The 19,745-nt window shown below is 32.2% G+C and overlaps 1 protein-coding gene across 2 annotated transcripts in view; it reads left to right on the forward strand.

Annotated features, from left to right (window-relative positions):
• Positions 1 to 19,542, forward strand: part of LOC126744655 (protein Rae1) — a 40,606-nt gene extending 21,064 nt beyond the window's left edge. For both annotated transcript variants that reach the window (XM_050452172.1, XM_050452173.1), the window contains exon 4: positions 18,965 to 19,542. In XM_050452172.1, the coding sequence (XP_050308129.1) occupies positions 18,965 to 19,400 (436 nt within the window). In that variant the 3' untranslated portion in view covers positions 19,401 to 19,542. The remainder of the gene's footprint in view (positions 1 to 18,964) is intronic.
• The last annotated feature ends 203 nt before the right edge of the window (positions 19,543 to 19,745 follow it).

The raw sequence follows: 19,745 nt of genomic DNA on the forward strand, positions 1-19,745 counted from the left end.
TCACATTAGATATATAGGGGGACGTTTAATTATGCATTTACTGAAGTTCTGTCAATCACCTCCTCACCTCCAGCTAACCTCACTTTAATATGTCAAATGGGAACCCCCATGGTGTGATACATCATAGTAAGGAGCGTAAAATTCTCTATTCAACGGTACCAAAAAAAATGAAATCGGTAAATGTGTAAGCAAATAGTTAGCGAAAATGTCTAGAAATATAGAAATAATGAATATTTTATTTACGCCAAACTTTGGTATTTTAAATGAATACTTTTAGTGTGGTACCTACATCATTTTAAAATTCTTTCATTTTTTATAATAGAACATCAAAAAAAAATACAAAATACAAGCAATTTAGAAGTTAAAATGTGTGGTAACAAACAGTACATTTAGTTCAAGCAAATTATTTATTATTTTAAGTAAAGAATGTGTACCGTTATTTGCGAGAAAAAAGAGTGTCTTCAAATTTTTTGCAAAAATCTTTGCAGTTTTATAACTTTGCATGTGTATTTATTTTACTTATATTTTTTGCGAAACCTACCTAATAGGTACAAAAAAACACTGCAATACCTTACATTTTTAAGGCGTTTGAAAAGCAGGCGATTTATTATTGTTAAAACTGTCAGTTTGATGCGTGCAATTTTTCAATTTTAGTTAAAACAGTGAGTTAATAAAATGGTGTATACGCTAGCCGAAAGAATAGAAATAATTTTCCTTTATGGAGCTCAAGATCGGTGTGCTCGCAGAACCGCGAGAGCATTTAATGAAAGGTATCAAGATAAAAACATGAGCCATAAATACGTATTAGAATTGATACGAAAATTTGAAGAGACGGGATCGATTTGCAATAAGAAAAAATACGAAAATAGAGTTGTCGATGAAGCATGCCAAGTTGAAGTGCTAGGACAATTTGCTATGGATCCAACTTTGTCTATACCAAAGGCCGCAAAACTAACAAATATTTCCACTGGTTCCGTACATAAAGTTTAAAAAAAAAAGTTCTTTCCTTAAAAAATTCATATTCTTCATGAACTCGGAGAAGATGATTTTGATAGGAGAATTTAATTTTGTGAAGTGATGTGCCAGCGAATTGACGACGATCCCCATTTATTGAAGAACATTTGCTTTAGTGACCTTTTTTTTAAATGACCTGGTAAACAGACATAACTGTAGATACTGGGATAATGAATATCCGCATGTTTTTCGGGAAGGCCATACCCAATATCCCCAAAAAATTAATGTTTGGGCAGGAATTTATGGGAATTAAATAATCGGGCCCAGCGGCGGCTCGTCAGGGTAGGCAAGGTAGGCGCCGCCTACCTTATAAAATTCACTTGTAAATTTGAAAAAAAATGACCATTATAATTTATATAATATAATCATTCTTTTTAATGTAATATTAAAATATCTGATGAACCTCCTAGTCTAATGTTAATACGCATGCATCTATCGCCACTTTACGTGAAACCTGAGCTAGTCTAAATCGACTCGCCTCATAAAATCAAATGATTACGATATTATATATGGGAAGGCGATATTTCCAACCGCCTGTATTTAATGGTCTCTACGGCGGCAATCTCCCATACAAAACTTACAGCGGCCGACGTGAAACAAAATTATTCTATGCGACAAAAAGTGCACTGTTAGGCGGACAATTCGGCCGCCTTCGACCGTCTTCGTCAATTCGCTCGAAGCGCTCGTTCGTCGATCGATAAAGGGGAAAGGGCTGGTGATTTTAGAGTACGATTGTACTAAATCTAGCACAAGTGGAAAAAAATTTAGCACGCAATACAAATTCTGTTTTCTTACTTAAACGTAAAAAATATTAAAAATGTACATTTTTCATGGCAGTCTAGGTTTTTTGTTGTAAATTTTCAAGCAATGACTACGATTTTTATAACGTATTTAATTTTTAGTACAATTGGGTGAGTTTCAGTATGATAATTAAAGCACGGATGAGATGAGCCCTCGTTCAATGGAAAATCAATGGTGGGGACTGGGGCGGGATTTTGTGCTGTGTGGCGTCTTTGTTGCACTTATTTAAAACTACATAGGAGCAATAAAGATGGTGATGGTACTAATACTAATAATATGATAGGAGGAAAATAATTCCAGATTTTTCTTGGCGGGGTTTTGTTTTTATTCATTAACGGTTTGTGGCTGGTTTCTTCGGTTTCTTTCAGCTTTGAACGATTTTTCTGCTGTCTTACGTCGTATGGTTGCTTCTCCATTGAATTTTGAATTTGGTTTATTTTAGATAAGTATAAGTATATTAGAATAATAATTGTGCTATTAAAGTTTGTAAAGATAGTAGAGGTACCTATTAAGGGGTTGTATATTTTTGAGAATATTATAATATAGAGTAGAAAGTAGGTAATTTTTGTAGAAGTAGAGGTGCATACCTAACCTAGTTGTTTGATCCTTTTACTATTTTTTTTTTAGAATGGCCAATAATCTCGCCGAAACCCCTGTGCATGATGTAATTTGTTCTTTACAAGAAACCCCATTTTCCCGCCTAAATGAAAATTATCGTAGGGAAATAATTTCTATTGGTCGCCCTACACCCCCCATTTCAATTTTAAAACCTGACAAAAAGCAAGGCCAAGCATTCTCGCGATCCTTTAAGACCCAGTGGTTCGAAACCCATCAATGGTTATGTGGTAGTTATTTTAAACAAAGTTTGTTTTGTTGGCCTTGTATACTTTTAGGAGGTAATAGAAATAATGTTTGGGTGTCTCAGGGTTTTTGCGATTTAAAAAATCTGTCAGCTAGCATAAAAAAACATGAATCGTCAAAGGAGCATATGAGTAGCTACCTTAGTCTAAAGCGCTTGCAAAAAAATAGTAGCACTATACAGGATGCATTAAAAATACAGTCTTCTTTGTTTTTAAAATCCTATAACGAGGATGTAAGAAAAAATAGAAATTTATTGAGCTATTTGATTGATGTCACTTGTCATCTTGCAAAACAAGAATTATCTTTTAGAGGCCACAATGAAAAATCCGATTCTTTTAGCACTGGCAATTTTCGTGAAACATTTAACTTGTTAATTAAACGTGACATCGAAATGCAAAACCATTTAAAAAAAATAGGCAATAATTTTTCTGGTTTGTCTAAGACTATCCAAAACGATATAATAGGTTGTATCTCTGAACACCTTTTGGAAACAATACATAAAGAAATAAAAGAAGCATTATTTTTTTTCTGTACAAGCTGATGACACTACTGACATTTTAGAAAAATCACAATGCGCTATTTCGGTCAGATATGTAAACCAATCTGGTGACATTAAAGAGAGATTTTTGGGATTTTTTGATGTAAGTCAAGATAGAACGGCAGACGCGATGTACGAATTAATTTTTTCTGTTTTAAGTCCTTTCGATTATAAGAAAAATTTAGTTGGTCAATGTTATGATGGCGCTAGCGTAATGGCTGGTTCGTTAAATGGTTTGCAAAAAAAAGGTAAAGACGATGCTCCATTAGCTTTATTTACACATTGCAGTGCGCACCGATTAAACTTAGTTCTACAGAATGGAGCAAAAACTATTAAAAATTGCCGAATTTTTTTTGCGAGCGTAACTTCAATTCCCGGCTTCTTCCATCAATCTGCAAAGCGAACATTTATTTTGGACTCTATAGTTGGAATAAGGATACCGACTGCTGTAGATACCAGATGGGCTTCACGTTCAAAAATCGTTCATCTTTTAGATTCAAAATGGAATGACTTAAAAAAAGTTTTTCAAACAATTATTGACGATCAATCTTCATCATCCGAGTCAATTAACGGGGCAAAGGGATATCTTAGATTTATGAAAGGTTTAGAATTTTCTTTTTTAACCGCGGCTTACAAAAATGTATTTGATATTACGGATCCACTATTTAGTATTTTGCAAAAAAAGTCTTTAGATATAGCTTATTGTCAAAAACAGGTATTTTTAACAAAAGAGCGTCTACAGTCCTTGCGGAATGAATTAACCTTCGAACAATTTTTTGAAGAAGCAAAAATTAGAATTTCAGGCGATATGATAGATAGCGTGGATAATCTTACACCATCAAAAAGAATAAAATTATCAAACACTATCAAAGGGGATGAAAAGTCTTCTTTACGAATTTTATTTTATGAGATTATTGATAATATTTCGACGCAAATAGATGTTCGGTTTGCAGATCTATCGCAGTTAACTTATTTTGCATTGGTTGATTCTTCTAAGTTCCAAGAGTATAAGAAAAATTTTCCAACTTCTTTAGTTACAAGTGTCACCAACCTTTATAAAAATATTTTTGACAAACAGCAACTAATTAATGAGTTAAGTGTAATTTTTCACGATGAAGAACTAACAACATTAAATGTAGAGTCGATTTTAAAACATTTTATAGATAATGGTCCTAAAGAAATATTTCCCCAAGCTTTTACACTTTTTACGCTTATTGCTACAATACCAATCACAAGTACATCAGTTGAAAGACATTTTTCATGCCTTAAACGCATAAAAACATATTCCCAAAATAAAATAGGTAATGAGCGCTTATCATCACTTGCTTTAATTTCCATCGAAAAGGAACTCTTTTGCTCTTTACAGGGATCTGATAATTTTACAGATTTAATAATAAGTAGGTTTGCACTTTTAAAGGACAGAAGAATAAACCTTATTTATAAAAATTAGTTGTTTTACAACTAAAATAAAAAACTAAAAAAGAAATTAAAAAAAAATTAAAAAATCAAAAATTTTGGTAAGTAAGTAAAAAAGATCTATGTTAATAAAAATGAATTTATTTGTATTTGTTTATAATATAGAAGAATATTTACTGCATCTTTGCATCTTATAGTAGGTATCTGTCAATAACAGTAGGTAGTGTATATATCTAAGGATTTAGTGAAATTAAATGAAATATGGATATAACACAAAAATTACGATCATAATTTAAACTCATACAACTTTGTAAAGGTGTGTTTCATTTTGTTTTTTTTGTTTCCGCATTTTTTTTTGTTGATTGAAATCTAAATTTAAAAAAAATATTATTTTTAGGTTATTTTTTTTTTTAAGATTTCGAAAACATTATTTTTTTCTTAATTTTAGTAAATTATTAATGAAAAGTGGCCGTGGCACCACAATTTTTTTTAAATCCCGAAAAAGCGGGGGGAGGGGGAGCTCGGGCTACTCGGTGTGCGCACTGTTATAATAATATGTCGCCTACCTTAGATTACAGGGCGCGAGCCGCCACTGATCGGGCCATTTTTTTTGGAAGAAAATTTGACTGGTGAAATTTATTTAAACCTTTTAGAAAATGCAATATACCCTTCCATCATCCAATCTATGGAAAATCAAGTAGATCAACATGGTGCTATATTATTGAATGAAAATAATATACATTTTCAGCAGGATGGAGCTCCCGCGCACTACACTTTGGTAGTTCAAGAGTGGCTTGATGAAAAATTTCGAGAAAAGTGGATTGGCAGACGTGGTGCAATCGAATGGCCTGCGCGGTCTCCGGACCTAACCCCACTAGACTTTTTTCTTTGGGGCTACTTAAAAAGCAAAGTATATAAAACCCCACCTGAGAGTATTGAGAATTTAAAAAATAGAATATTTCAAGAATGCAGAGAAATTAGCGGGCAGACCCTTGCCAATGTTCGTAAGGAGTTTGAAAATAGGCTTTTTTATTGTCTTGCTAATAACGGCGCGCATTTTGAGCATTTAATAAAATAAATTTGTTAAACTAATTAAATTTGTTTTTCTACCCTACCGATTTACAACATATACCGATTTACGACATACCAAGGTTTGGCGTAAATTAATTATTTCTAGACATTTTCGCTAACTATTTGCATACACATTTACCGATTTCATTTTTTTTTTGGTACCGTTGAATAGAGAATTTTACGCTCCTTACTATGATGTATCACACGATGGGGGTTCCCATTTGACATATAAAAGTGAGGTTAGCTGGTGGTGAGGAGGTGATTGACAGAACTTCAGTAAATGCATAATTAAACGTCCCCCTGTATATCTAATTTGACGTGTGTTTTTTTTTTTTTTTTTTTTTTTTTTTAAGAAAGTTATTAAGGGTGGATCGTTTTGAAATGAAAGCACTGTATATGTCATAGGTAGAATGCCACCATGCTAATTGTTTAGTATAGGGGAGACTGGGGAGGATTTAAACACTTAATATTCTAATTAAAAGAAAAAAAAATGTTTCATAAATCTAATTTGCAAATAATTATGCATAGATTAAACAAGAAAAATCAGATCATAGAATGAGATAGTGAATACTCCGCTATTATGGGAGAGTGATAAATATATCAACTCTCCCATAGTATGGGAAGTTTAATACAGTGTCTGGGAGCCTTAATACAAGTAAAAAATTACGATTTTTAAAGATTACTTTAAAAACATTTATTATTGTTTGAATTAACTACATGAAGAAATTGCTGACTAGTTCTTCTTCTTCTTATTTGTTAAGTTTCTTCTTTTCGTCGGAGGTTGGACATCATTAGGGCAATTTTTATTTTATTGACAGCTGCTTTAAATAGTCCATTTGATGTTAGTCCGAACCAATCTCTTAAGTTTCTGAGCCAAGATCTTCTTCTTCTTTCCCGGCTTCTTTTCCCTTTTAATTTTTCCTGCATTATGTTTGGTAGTAACGCATATTTAGGTCCACTTATAACATGACGTGTTCGTGGCTTATCTTTCCAGGATATTTTTAATATGCGACGATAGCACCACCTTTCAAAGAGTCGAAGCTTACACAAAGTAGATTGAAAATACGTAGCACCTTAATATTCTTATTCTAAGTTTTAAATTGATATTATTGCTACATATAAATTTTTGTAAATTGACGAATGTTACTCTTGCTTTCTCTATTCGGGATCTTATTTCAATTGACTGATCAAACGTTTCCGTTATTCAGCTATGCAGATGTTTATATTTCCTCTCTATATAGGTGTATTGTCTATGATATTGACTATTGATATTGACTACCTTGAATATTTTCTCGTTTGGTTATGACCATAAACTTTTTTTAGTATTTTTAAGTTTTTTTTAAAGATTTTAGACCGTAGGATTAAAATCATGCATTATTTAATCTTTGGAAAAGTGTTTAGAGATCTTTGAAATTATCTGCTTTAACAATAGTAACATCAGCGAATCGCATATTGTTTAAAACTAGAACGTTAATAGTAACTCTTTCTTGTCTGTTACTTAAAGCCTCATTGAAAATTGCCTCGCTGTACAAATCAAATAACAATGGAGAAAGCACACATTTTTGTCGAACTCCCCGCAACACTTCTTTCGAGAGTCATCTACTCTCTACTAATTGTTTCATGTTTCGTTGCTCTTGCTTTGGTGTTCATTTTTAGTTTCTTGCCAGTGTGTGTGTGTGTCCAGTGTGTCTATTACAACTTTTGTCTTTGCAAGTTTTCTTTTCTTCCTGACGTCTGTTTTCTTCTTGGTGGGGCCTGGAGATGTGGCCTTATTTCTTCAGGAGTCTTATAGGAGCAAGAGGGTGCCGGATATGCTATTATCAGCTGAAGTTTTGCGAGTTGCGTTATCAGGAAGTATCAAGGAAATACTACAGTTGCATCGAGTGTCCGTTCGTGGTGATGAGGGTCAGGTCGATCGGTAACCCTCGCCGTGAGAAGGTCATCGTCATAAAATATGTCATAAAATATGTTTTGAAATGTCCATATAGGGCAACATCTAACGGTTGCAACCGATGACTTGTATGTGGTAGTATTGTTAGCAAAACTATCCCATTTTGCTTACAAATATCAAGACTTCTGTCAAGGTCGTAGTTTGTAGCCGTGGTTCAAGTACAGCTTTTTTCCTTCGTTCAGGTGAAGCCGGCACCTTGTTCGTTTTTTTGTCCAATTAAAAGACATCCTGAACCTAAAAAAAAAAAATTAATAAAAAATCATTATTATTGTTTGGTTTGATGCTCGTGGGGACGATTGACTGGAGTTGACTAGAAAGTATTACACTGATCTCGGGGAATTCGTATTTTAGGCGGCAAATTTGAAAGCGTATCAAGGAGGGTTGATACCTTCCGTGTTATCAACCCTCCCTAGTCTCGGCGGTAGAATAGTACAGATTCGGAATTTTAATATTATTTACCAGAATAGTAGATTAAACATTTTTAACTAATATTATTATTAAAATTATCAAAAAATCTAATTTACATAGTGTTTTTTTCTAGGTTTTATTTGCTTAAAACAAAAATACATGCTTTTTTGCTAATTTGGGCTGATTGTGCCTATGGTCTATACAGGGTCTCCATTTAATATCGCGGTGCTCGATTGTGGTAAACCTTGAAACGGAAAAAATCTTAAATAGAATGTTAACTATGTTAGAGGGGCTACTTTTTAAAGTTAGTTTGGTTAATACTACTTGGTTGATAGTTAGGGTGTCCCAAAAAAGCGTGGTACATAATTAATTTTTTTTTTAATGGATCCACCTATATTTTTTTTTCTAAATGGGAGTCTTACTTGACTCTCTCTTTAACCCAAATACAGTTCTTGAAAATGCGTCGTTGAAATTCATTGAAATTCGACGAAAATCTATCTAGAGCCCTTGGACAAGTTAATTAATCTTTTAAAACCAACATTTTCAACCAACATTTATCTTTTTTTATATAGCGTGATTAAAATCGTTACTCAAATAATGATAATTTGAATTCAATTTTGCGCTATTTTTTAAATGGCGCTTTTTAAAAGCTCTTTTACCTTCAATTTGATACCAACAAATTTACTTTTATCCCTAACTGTTTTCTCAAAATTTATTCTTAAAGGAAAAGTTACATATTTTTCTCATAGGCATTACGACACTTACAGAAAACAATTCATACATATTTTATGGAAACAGAGTGACAAGCACTTTGTTTATAGATAAGATAATAAAATAATAGTAGTAAAGAGAAGTAATATTAATCCTTGATGCAAATCTCATTTAAAAATAAGAAATTTTTTCTTGCAAGTAAAAAGTTGGCCATGGTTCATTTATTCTTTGTTGTGTGACGTATGCCAAATATAATGTTTACTTGTCATTCAGATGAAATAAATTAATTATCAGGTTTAAGTAAATTTGTGTCAAAATTAATTACTATCAGCGAGAATTAGTAAATATGATTTACGTTATCGGCGAATGCCTTTGGAACTGTTTTTTACTTTCAAGAGTTTATTAGGAAAAATTTCCTAATAACCGACATCCTGATGACAGTGCTGAAGAAATTAAAAGAACGATTTAAGCGTTCTGGAAGCGTAAAGTACAAAAAAGAAACTAGAACGAAAACAGTTTTAAATGAAGAAAACCAATTGGCAATCAGCATGTCGGTTGTAGAAACACCGCAAATTAGCGTAAGACAAATAAGTAAAAACTTATTTGTCTTTTTGTTTTTATTTGTTACGAGAAATATCGAAATCGTCCGTGTGTAACGGTTGATTTTTGCGTAAACTATTTTATATATTAATCTAATTCTTTAAAAACAAAGTTTCTTAACTATTTAATCAAACAATTAAAAATTATCGAACTGTATATTACTATTTAATTCACAGCCATCCTGTATAAATAATATTTGTTTGAAAAGAATCCTAGTCTAGCATTCTTTGTTCGCGTTCTTCGTTTTTTTTGGGTACTTTTTTTTTTGGTTTTTCGCTCACGGTAAACCGCCGAGCATCGGTCATTTTCTGCCAAGATCCACTTCTGTGCAACTAGTACAGACCAAAATCGCTGTTTTGTGGCAATTTAACGCTTTAGTAATTTTTGCGTTCCTTTGTGGATTAATACCTACAAAATTAGCAAATTAAATGAATTATATCTTTGTAGGAGTTCTTTTGAAATTCATTTGCTGTCTTTGGTCAGGATAAATGGTTTTGGTCTTATAGTAGCATAGAAAATCTTTCGGTAAGTTTCTGAGACTTTATTCCAGCTTAATTGGTTTTTTGGGTGACTATAATAGGTTTAAATTTCTTTTTAGCTTAAATAAATCAATTTATATTGGACGACTCGAAAGCTAGAATAATTTTATTACTTCTGTTGCTTTCCCATTGCTGAATTCTGAAAGTGTAAAAAAAAGTATATAAAAGCCACAAAATTCCACCATTGTGTAAGTAAAAGATAAACCTATTTTTATACTACCCTATTATAATAATTTTATTAATATTAAGCCATAAATAATAAGCCAAAAATATTAAAAATAAGTTCTTTATTCATCTTGAAGTTTTGATATTAACTGTACATTTTATTGACACGAAAGAATAATTTTATTACATAATAGCTTACTTCTAAAATTTTATTACAACAAATTAAATAATTAAATAAGTACTCTAAATTTAAATTAAATATTTATTCTTAAATTTATGACAAAAGTTACATGGGTACTGGGGTATTTTAGGGTTGAAGGATAGGGTGAAAAGAAAGATCCAAAGCAGTTCTATATAAGTTCCAGATATTTCCAGTTGTTTGATGGTGTCCTTGATTCCTTGAGTCTGTTGTGGTGTCCCAGGCTCCCAGATAAATCGTTTTTTTTTTTTGTAAATTTGGTGCAGCCTAAATGCTGAAAACAAATTTTATAATATTTTTTTTTGTAATTTAAATTAAGGCTAAATTGTAAACTTACCTATTTTTACTTAACGTGTCCAAAGTGTAATTTTTGCAAGTATTTATTTTATTCAAAAGTAGTGCTTAAAATATTACTTGTCGACACAAAAGGTGTGATAATTATGTCGGCAGAAGTGTAAACCAAATTGTGATCACAATAAGGTGGGTTTATCTTCGTTGTATTTTTTTATAAGCTTTATTAAGTGATACCATGGTATAATAGCTCGTTTTTTTTAGTAGTGTTGATATTTTCATAGCCTTACGATTCTTCTCCCATTTAAAGTTATATAATTAACAACCTAAATTTGAATAAATTTACCTGTCATTTGAAAATAAATTTTAAAGCTTTTATTTGACTTTAATTTCCAGAGGCAGAGCTTTTACAAGACTTATAATTCGTAGATACTTGGGTCTTTATTTTATGCAGTAGTTTTATAGTAAGTATTGTGTGGCCCTTTTTTAAGGGTAATTTGGTCACTGAGGTTTATTTTATTTACTTCCTTTGTTTTAAAGAATTTGCACGACCACTCTCCGCGAGATAGGCTAGCCCAGCACTCTCTTGTCCACCCTTTTATATTGCATTTTATGTTGACCTATGGTTAAATATATGGGTGGCACGTGGGAAAATGTTAAAAAAATATCATCCCTACCATGCTTAGTTAAATCAAGAACTTGCCGAAAATAATTTTGAAAAAAGAGTAGCTTTTTGTCAATGAGCAAGCAACAAATTCAAGCAGCAGAAAACGAGAACTTTTTTAACCTTGTGGTCTTCACTAATGAGTGTACGTTCCACAGAAATGATTTTGTAAACCGACATAACTTTTTACGATACAAAAAATCCCCATCGCGTTTTTATCAATAATTTTCAACACAGATGGAGCATCAATGTTTGGGGATTTTGTTATTGGTCCATATTTTTTTATCGATCGTGTAATAGAAGAAGTTTTTCTAAATTTCCATAGAAGATTTTCTATGCTTGACCCAAGATTATCCCAACTTTATATGGCATCAGATGTGGCTACAGTTGAACGGTGCACCAGTTCACTTCAGTGCAAATGTCAGGGAACATATCACACACCAATTTGGTAATAGATGTATTAGAAAGCTATGTATACATGTTTATTAAAGTTAATACCGGATAGGTCCCACTGGATAGCCTCCTAGATCACCGAAATTAACGCCTCTAGATTTCTTCTTGTGGGAAAGTGTTAAATCCGCAGTTTATCATATTGCACCCACAACTAGGGAAGATAGTGGAGGGTATACAGTACGAAGTCTTTTAGACGTTTTACGTCTGCTACGCTTCGTGCAGTTAGAAGATCTTTCGCACGTAGGGCTGATTTGTGCTTGGAGCAATACATTTTAAGCAATTTTTGTAATAGAACGTTTTTTATAATGTTGTTAATTAACGTTGTTAATATTTTTGGTGAATTCTTGATGTAACTAAACTTGATGGGGTGATATTATTTTTTTTGTGGCATTTTTCTATGGACGATTTCTTTATTCGTAAGTCTTTATTTGTCTTATATACTCTTATTTTTCGGATTTTCTTTTTCAATTTGATTTTTTCATTTCAAACTGTTTCTATTCTAGTTTTTTTTTGTACTTTACGCCTTCAGTATACTGTAATCATTCTCAAGTAAAAATAAACATTGGAATGCGTATGGAAAAAATATTTAATTTTTCCTTTAAAAACAAATTTTGACGGTTAGAGATAAAGACAAACTTATTGGTATCAAATTGAAGACAAAAGAATGTTCTATCAAAACGTGTTACTAGATACAGAGTGTTCTATTTAGAAAATATTTGAGTAACGATTTTGAGGACCCTGTATAAAAAAAAATTAGAATTTCGAAAAATAAAATGGACTTAGCAAAGGACTCTTTCTTTAAATGGTTAATAACTAGGCAACGTCGCATTTTAGGGAAAAACTGTTTTAAGGTTAAAGAGACAGTTAAATGCATTGATGATTGACCGCAGTCCGCCGGTCGAATACTCCCAACAGCAAAAATAATACTCTCGTACAGGGGCATGACGGGTCCATCAGGAGACCTATATGCACAACTGCCTTGGCAGCCCACTGTTTCGTCAATTCAATACTCTCGTACATTTGAAAAATATTGAGTTCTAACCCAGATAAAACAAAAAAAAAATGTTCGAAAAGTAATTTGAATATCGCGCGCGCGTTATTTGAAACTAGCGCCCAAAAACGAATCTCGACGAATCATTGAAAGGTCAAACCAAAGGAAGTTGATATATTCAATGTACTTTTGGATGAGTGTTCAAAAACTGATTTGGACTTATCAAAATCATCGGCAACTGACGGTGCTCCTTCGATGATTGGTGTCAATTCCGGGCTAGTTACTTTGCTGAAAAAGCATCTCCAAGAAAAAAAAAATAAACGCTGAATATCTCGTGCAATTTTACTGCATTATACGCCAAGAAGCCCTCTGTTCTAAAAAAATTGAATTTCAAAATGTCATGAAAATGATAAATTTCATAAAATCACGAGGATTCAATCACAGACAATTCAAACAATTCCTTGATGACATCGAAAGCGAATACGGAGATGTAATGTATTATACAGAAGTAAGGTGGCTAAGTCGTGGATTGACATTGGAACGATTTCTAAATTTAATAGAAGAAATTGTAATATTTCTGGCGGAAAAGCAAAGGAATATGTCCGGAACTTAAAAATCCTGATTGGTTGTGTGATTTGGCTTTTTTAGTTGACATTGCAAATCAGTTGAATATCTTGAACACACGGCTTCAAGGCAAAAATCAACTGATATCCCAGCTCTACGCTCATGTATCATCCTTTTAATGCAAGCTGACACTTTCTAGATCACAATTGAATTTATTTTTTTATTTATTACTACCAAGGCTCAAATATTTTAAAATTCCTAAAAGAAACGTGTGATTTATTTTATCAAATGCTTTTGAGTAGTCAAAAGGGGTGATCACCTCCTGAAATACCCCTGCATAACACTAATTCACATCCTATGTAGGTATAACGATCAATACTTTATTTTTGTGAGAATAATTTCTAAGGTAATAAAATTATATATATATTTATGAGTTTTAACGAATTACTTTGTTGATGTTTTTCCGCATATGAAAAATGAAGTCTAAGAAGGTCAAAGTTTAAAAAAAAAACGTCTAAAAATTTAGCGGATTGGGCATATTAGAGACAGATGCCCAATCTTGTGGTGGCAATGATTAGGCGAGAAATTATCTGCAATTTCATTAGAACATCAGAGATGTATGTGAGTAAACAGTTATGAAGAGCTATTAATTCTAAGTCTAAAAAATGTCTCTAATCGTTCTATTCCTTTAAATCTCCGAAATCCAAACAATATTAATGACTATTTTGCTTCAGTTTATAGCCCGTTAGGTAGTTGTCTGGAAGAAGCTAATTTTCAAAGCAGTTTAAGCATGATATAAATTTTGGGGACCTGTCTTATTTATGATGTTTCTAATTTGTTTAAAGTTGTAAAATACTGCCAGATCCAGGGGTTCTCAGATGATACACAAATTTACCATTCTTTTAAAGCTGAATCTGTGTTAGAGGCATCAAAGAAAATAAACGACAATCTTTCTAGAATCTCTTACTTTTCCTTTCCAAATAATTTACTTCTAAAGAACAAAAAAAGATTTGCATTGGACGGTTCAAAGCTTTTTGTGGGAGGCAATCAGCTAAGTATGGTTAAATGTGCAAAAAATCGTTGATTGCTTTTGGATGATGAATTGCGCTTTAAGTTACACGTTTCTAATGTCACTTAAAAGTCATACTATTCTTTAAAGCCATTGTATGCAATCAGAAATATAATTAGGTTTAAAGTAAGGAAAACTGTGTGTGTTTAATATTACCTATTTTGAATTACTTCAATATTGCTTATTTTCCATGTTTAGAGAAAATGAGTGCATACCGCTTGAAAAAGCTGCGAAATCAATGCTGCAGATTTATTTATGGTCTGAGAAAGTATGATAGTCTCTGTGAACTTGGTTGGCTGCGCGTGGAAAAATCTATTCTCTTTAAAATTGGCGGTTTTTGTGCGTAGACTGCTAGCTTCGCCTACTCCTCTATATCTTCGCGAAAAACTTACCTTTCGGAAGAATTTACATGAAACAAATCCAAGATTTATAAATAAGTTGTCAATTCCTAGATATTAAACAACCTTCTTTCGTCGTAGTTTTCTGTATGATGCTATGGCAATTTACAATGACCTTGATCCGAATTTTATTAAAAAAATGTCAGTAGCGGGTTTCAAGAAAAAGCTAAGGCTGCATTTTTTTAACAAAACAGAACAACTAAATTGTAAGTATTTCTTATTTTATAATTTTTGATTATTATGGACCAATGTTATTTAATATAATGTTTTTTTATATTACTATAGTGGCGTATTTTTGCAAATACTTACAATCACATAAGCACAACAGCTTTTCGTCAAGTAGGCACTGGGCAGTAGGTATTAAAATGAAAAACCCTAATTATAAAAATTGGAAGCCACTTAATTTTATCATTCATATAATTTTTTAAGAAAATGTAGTTATGGATTATAATTAGTAAAATCAAGAAAACCTAATTATTGCCTTTTTTATCGAGACTTATTGATAATTTATCCTCTTTTCTGTTGTAAAGTAAAGCCTTCTAATTTATCCCAAAATCAACATTTATTCCTCATAGAGATCTCTATATCATTTAAACCCATGCAAAATTTATATAACTATACCTATTCTATAACATAGTCCATCCGTAGTGTTGTATAACACTAAAAGGTCTTTTAAATAACTAATAAATGATAAAAAATTAGAATACTATTAATTATAAAAATACAGTTTTAAATGCGCAAAACTGACCGGCTGGCTGCAAAAATTTATAGATTCATTAATTTAACTAGAAAATAAACATATTGTTGACGGAAGGAACTAGGGAAAATTCATGAATCATCAGGGTTTTTGCGCAATTCGGTAATAAATACCGTTTTATCAATAACAATTATAAATGTAACCAAGCGGTTTTCACAATCTTAATTTTAATTTTAAAGAATTCGAAATATTGAAATAGTCAGAAGTCAAACTTCGGCGATAAAATGCAAAGGAGGGTAAAAGAGACATTAAAAGCTAAGAAAGAAACACGGAATAATGGTTTGTGAGTAATATTGTCCTTTTTTTTTAAACATTTTTTACTAAAAAAAGGGTAAAAAAAATGGATAGATGGAAAGTGACTTACCCCTAATAGACAGCTTGGGAAACTAGCTAAATCCTTTAACATCAGTCGTAGGTCGATAGAGTATAATTAAATATGCTGATAAATTCTACTACGAGGAAGAAAATAGCCGTAAGATGTCTTTATCAAAACCATGTGGATTTACGTGACGTCATTATTTTAAAAAGGCATAAATTCCAAACGAATATTATACCGCGTGGTGCGTCTCCGAGCGGAACTTAGGAAATCCCATGTAAATTTTAGAGAGTCAATTATTGGCTTCCCTGCACATTTTACAGAAAAAATGTAAGATAACTTTTTGAAGAGACCAATCTGGCAAACCCTCGTGTAACGTTGTATGTTGTTGCATGTTCAAAAAATTTTAATAAGCGAATCTTGAATTATTCAATTAAATGTAATTGCAAAATTACTAAATTTTCGGTTCAAGTAAAACCAGACACCAGCCACCAGCAAATAATTTGTTATAAGGCTTTGTCAAATCTGACGTACAGCCGAATACAAGAAATGTTTTTTTTTTTCGTTTTATCAATCTCACAACCATACATTAATAGTAAGACACATTAACATTACTTTTTTATCTAAACTTTTATTTAATATAACGATGAAGTTAAACCAATAACAATTATTATTATCGATTATTAAAAAAATAATTTTATCATACTTAGAATTTAATTAAACCAATAGCAGTATCTGAAATATTTTCAATTTATTTTCCCATCAAGCCTATCTGGTCCATTTCAACCATTAAACCTATTGCTAGTAAATTCGAGTCCAAAGACATTGAAATAAATAATTGTAAATGTTTAACTCAGAAGATCGAAAATAGATCCGAAAAAAGAGAGAACAGAACTCTTAATATTTTACTAGGTGTGGAAAAATAAAATAAAATAAAATACAATAACTTTTTTTGAAATAATAGAGAATTACATAAAAACATCAATTAATCAAATGTTTAAACAACCCCCCATTAACAGCTAAACAATATCCTAACCGATCATAAAATTCCTTTCTAGCGTTACTAAGTTGATATTGGGAAATTTTATTACATTCTAACGAAATAGCGTTTTGTAACTGGTTTAGGTTCTCAAATTTTACACTTTTATAAATGAACCCACAAAAAGAAGTCATTTGGTGAAAGATCAGGTGACCTGGCTGGCCAAAGTATTCGGTACCGTGGACCAATGATATTGCCGTTAAAAGCAATTTCCAAGCACTCTTTAACCATACGGGCATTATGGGCCGGACAACTATCCATTTGGTACCAGATCATTTGATCTTCCTGAACTTCTTCCAAGGCGGGTCCAATTTGATTTTGAAATAAGTCCAAATAGGTTGCAGCTGTTAGGTTATAGTCCATAAAAAAGGGTCCAATGATATGGTGTCCGATAATTCCCACGAATACATTTGTTTTTTGGGGATATTGTGTCCGAGTATGAACAAAGCGATGTTCATTTTCTTGGCTCCAATACCGGTAATTCTGAACATTTGGTTCATTGTTGAGGGTAAATGTACATTCATCGGCAAAACAAATATTTTAAAAAAAAATCCTATCATTATTTGCTCTTTCCATCATTTCAAAACAAAGTGCCATTCTTCGCTCTTCATCTCCTTCCTACAGGTCTTGATGTTTTTCGAATTTATACGAATAATATTTGTGTTTTTTTAAAGTGCGCAATACCGTTGTATGATGTTTATTTACCTCTTGCCCAAGAACCCTCGTACTAACCATCTTGTTTTCCTCCACACTCAGTAGAATATTAAGATCTCTGTTCTCTCTTTCTTCGGCTCTATTTTCGCTATTCTGAGTTGAACATTTACAATTATTTATTACGGTACCTTTGGACTCGAACTTATTGACAATACGGTTAGTAGTTGAAATGGAGGGAATGGGCTTGGTGGTGAAATAAACTGAAAACATTTCGGATACTGCTCTAAAACTGTTTCCCGCATAATGCCACTTAATAATGGCTATTTTTTCGTGGATTGAATAATTCATACTTGTTTTTAAATATCTACTGTCACTGATTTATCGACACTTTTCTTCACGTCAGTGACAATATTCATTTTACTGGTGCCGGTTTGGTTTTACCTGAACCGAAAATTTGCTAATTTTGCAATTACATTTAATTGAATAATTCAAGTTTCGCTCATTAAAATTTTTTGAAACTTTGCAAAAGGGTTTGCCAGATTGGTCTCTTCAAAAAGTTATCTTCAATTTTTTCTATAAAATGTACATGGAAGCCAATAATTGACCCCCTTAAAATTTACATGGGTTTTCCTATGTTCCGCTCGGCGACGCACCACCCGGTATATACTAGATTACCTTCTAGGCTTACATAAAAGGATTTATAAACACATTTTAAAGTGTTAAAAGGGCTTAGGTGGCCACAATTTAAGGATTGGGACTTTTGACAACGAATCTTGTGGGACCACCGCCACTACAGATCTCTCAGAGATTTTTAGACTCATGCGCTATTCGAGAACCTGAATTATTATCGCGTCGATGTTGAGATATTTATGGTACCGGTATAAGGTATGGTACCGGTCGAGTATGAAAATAAAGTGCAGCACTTAACCCTGGATCTAATTATTAAAATTTTGCAAAAGGAGAACTTTGTTTACTTATGCTGAAAATTACTTTCCAATAATATATTATAGTTAGATTAAAGTTAAGGTATTAAATATTTTATTTAATAGAGTTGCCTACCTTATTCTATACTATCTAAAAATATTTGTTTTCATATATTATGTAATTTAATATTTTTAAGTACCTATATTACATAAAAGAACAGGTTTGTAGCATTGTAAATTTTTCCTTATTCTTAATGGAAAATAAAAATGCTACAATATTAGTTTTTATTCTATTTGGTCTTTCTGTTGTGCTATCTAAAATGATTTTGCTTATATTTGTTAAAATAGGTTAAGTAGATTAGCCTTTGGCTAGACTTCGCCTATATACACTATTGGAAAGTACAAATAAAGCCATTATTTATTATTTATTTTATTATTAAATATGGAAATCATAGCGATCTTTTTTATTTTCATTAGAAAGTTGAGTCTAAGGCGTTTATAAATAAATCATTATCTGTTTAAGCAAGAATACATAGTGAAATGTAGTTATATCCAATATTTTCTTTCTTAGGGACAAGAAAAAATCTCCAACAGGCTACGCTCTAGGCTCAGTGGAAGGTAGAGTCGCGATCCAATACGTTAACCCTACCAACCCCAAAGACAACTTCACATTTAAATGTCACCGCTCCAACGGTACCCCGAACGGCTACCAAGATATTTATGCTGTGAACGACATCGCGTTCCATCCGGTTCACGGAACTTTAGCGACGGTGGGAGCAGATGGCGCGTTCAGTTTTTGGGACAAAGACGCTCGTACCAAACTGAAAGCGTCCGAGATGATGGATCAGCCGATCACCAGGTGCGCCTTTAACCACAACGGGCAAATATTCGCTTATGCTGTCGGCTACGATTGGAGTAAGGGCCACGAGTTTTACAACACTCAAAAGAAATGTCATATTTTCCTTAGAAGTTGCTATGATGAACTTAAACCCCGAACTTCCTCTTAAAAATTTAGGTTAGGATAGAAGATTTATGTTCTGTATTTTTCCATGATTTTTTTTGGAGTTTGTTCCTAGTTTTTTAGGAGTAAAGTCTAATAAAATAACCTCTAAAGTCAAATAAAACTTACATTTTAAAGAGTTCATTAAAGGTTTTTTTTTTAAATTTTATTTCGTGTCAGACGTATAATGGAATGTACAGATTATTCTATTTAAGCAGCCAATTCTCCAAGCTGAAATACAACGATTGGCTATCTCGAATTTCTTAAATGTTAGGGCGAAAGTCAAAAATATACAGTTTTTCCAGTTGAGTTTTTCAAGTTGAATAGCCTGCGCAATGTCTATTTTGGGTTT

This window comes from Anthonomus grandis, chromosome 14 (genome assembly GCF_022605725.1).
Source record: "Anthonomus grandis grandis chromosome 14, icAntGran1.3, whole genome shotgun sequence".
Taxonomy (NCBI): domain Eukaryota; kingdom Metazoa; phylum Arthropoda; class Insecta; order Coleoptera; family Curculionidae; genus Anthonomus; species Anthonomus grandis.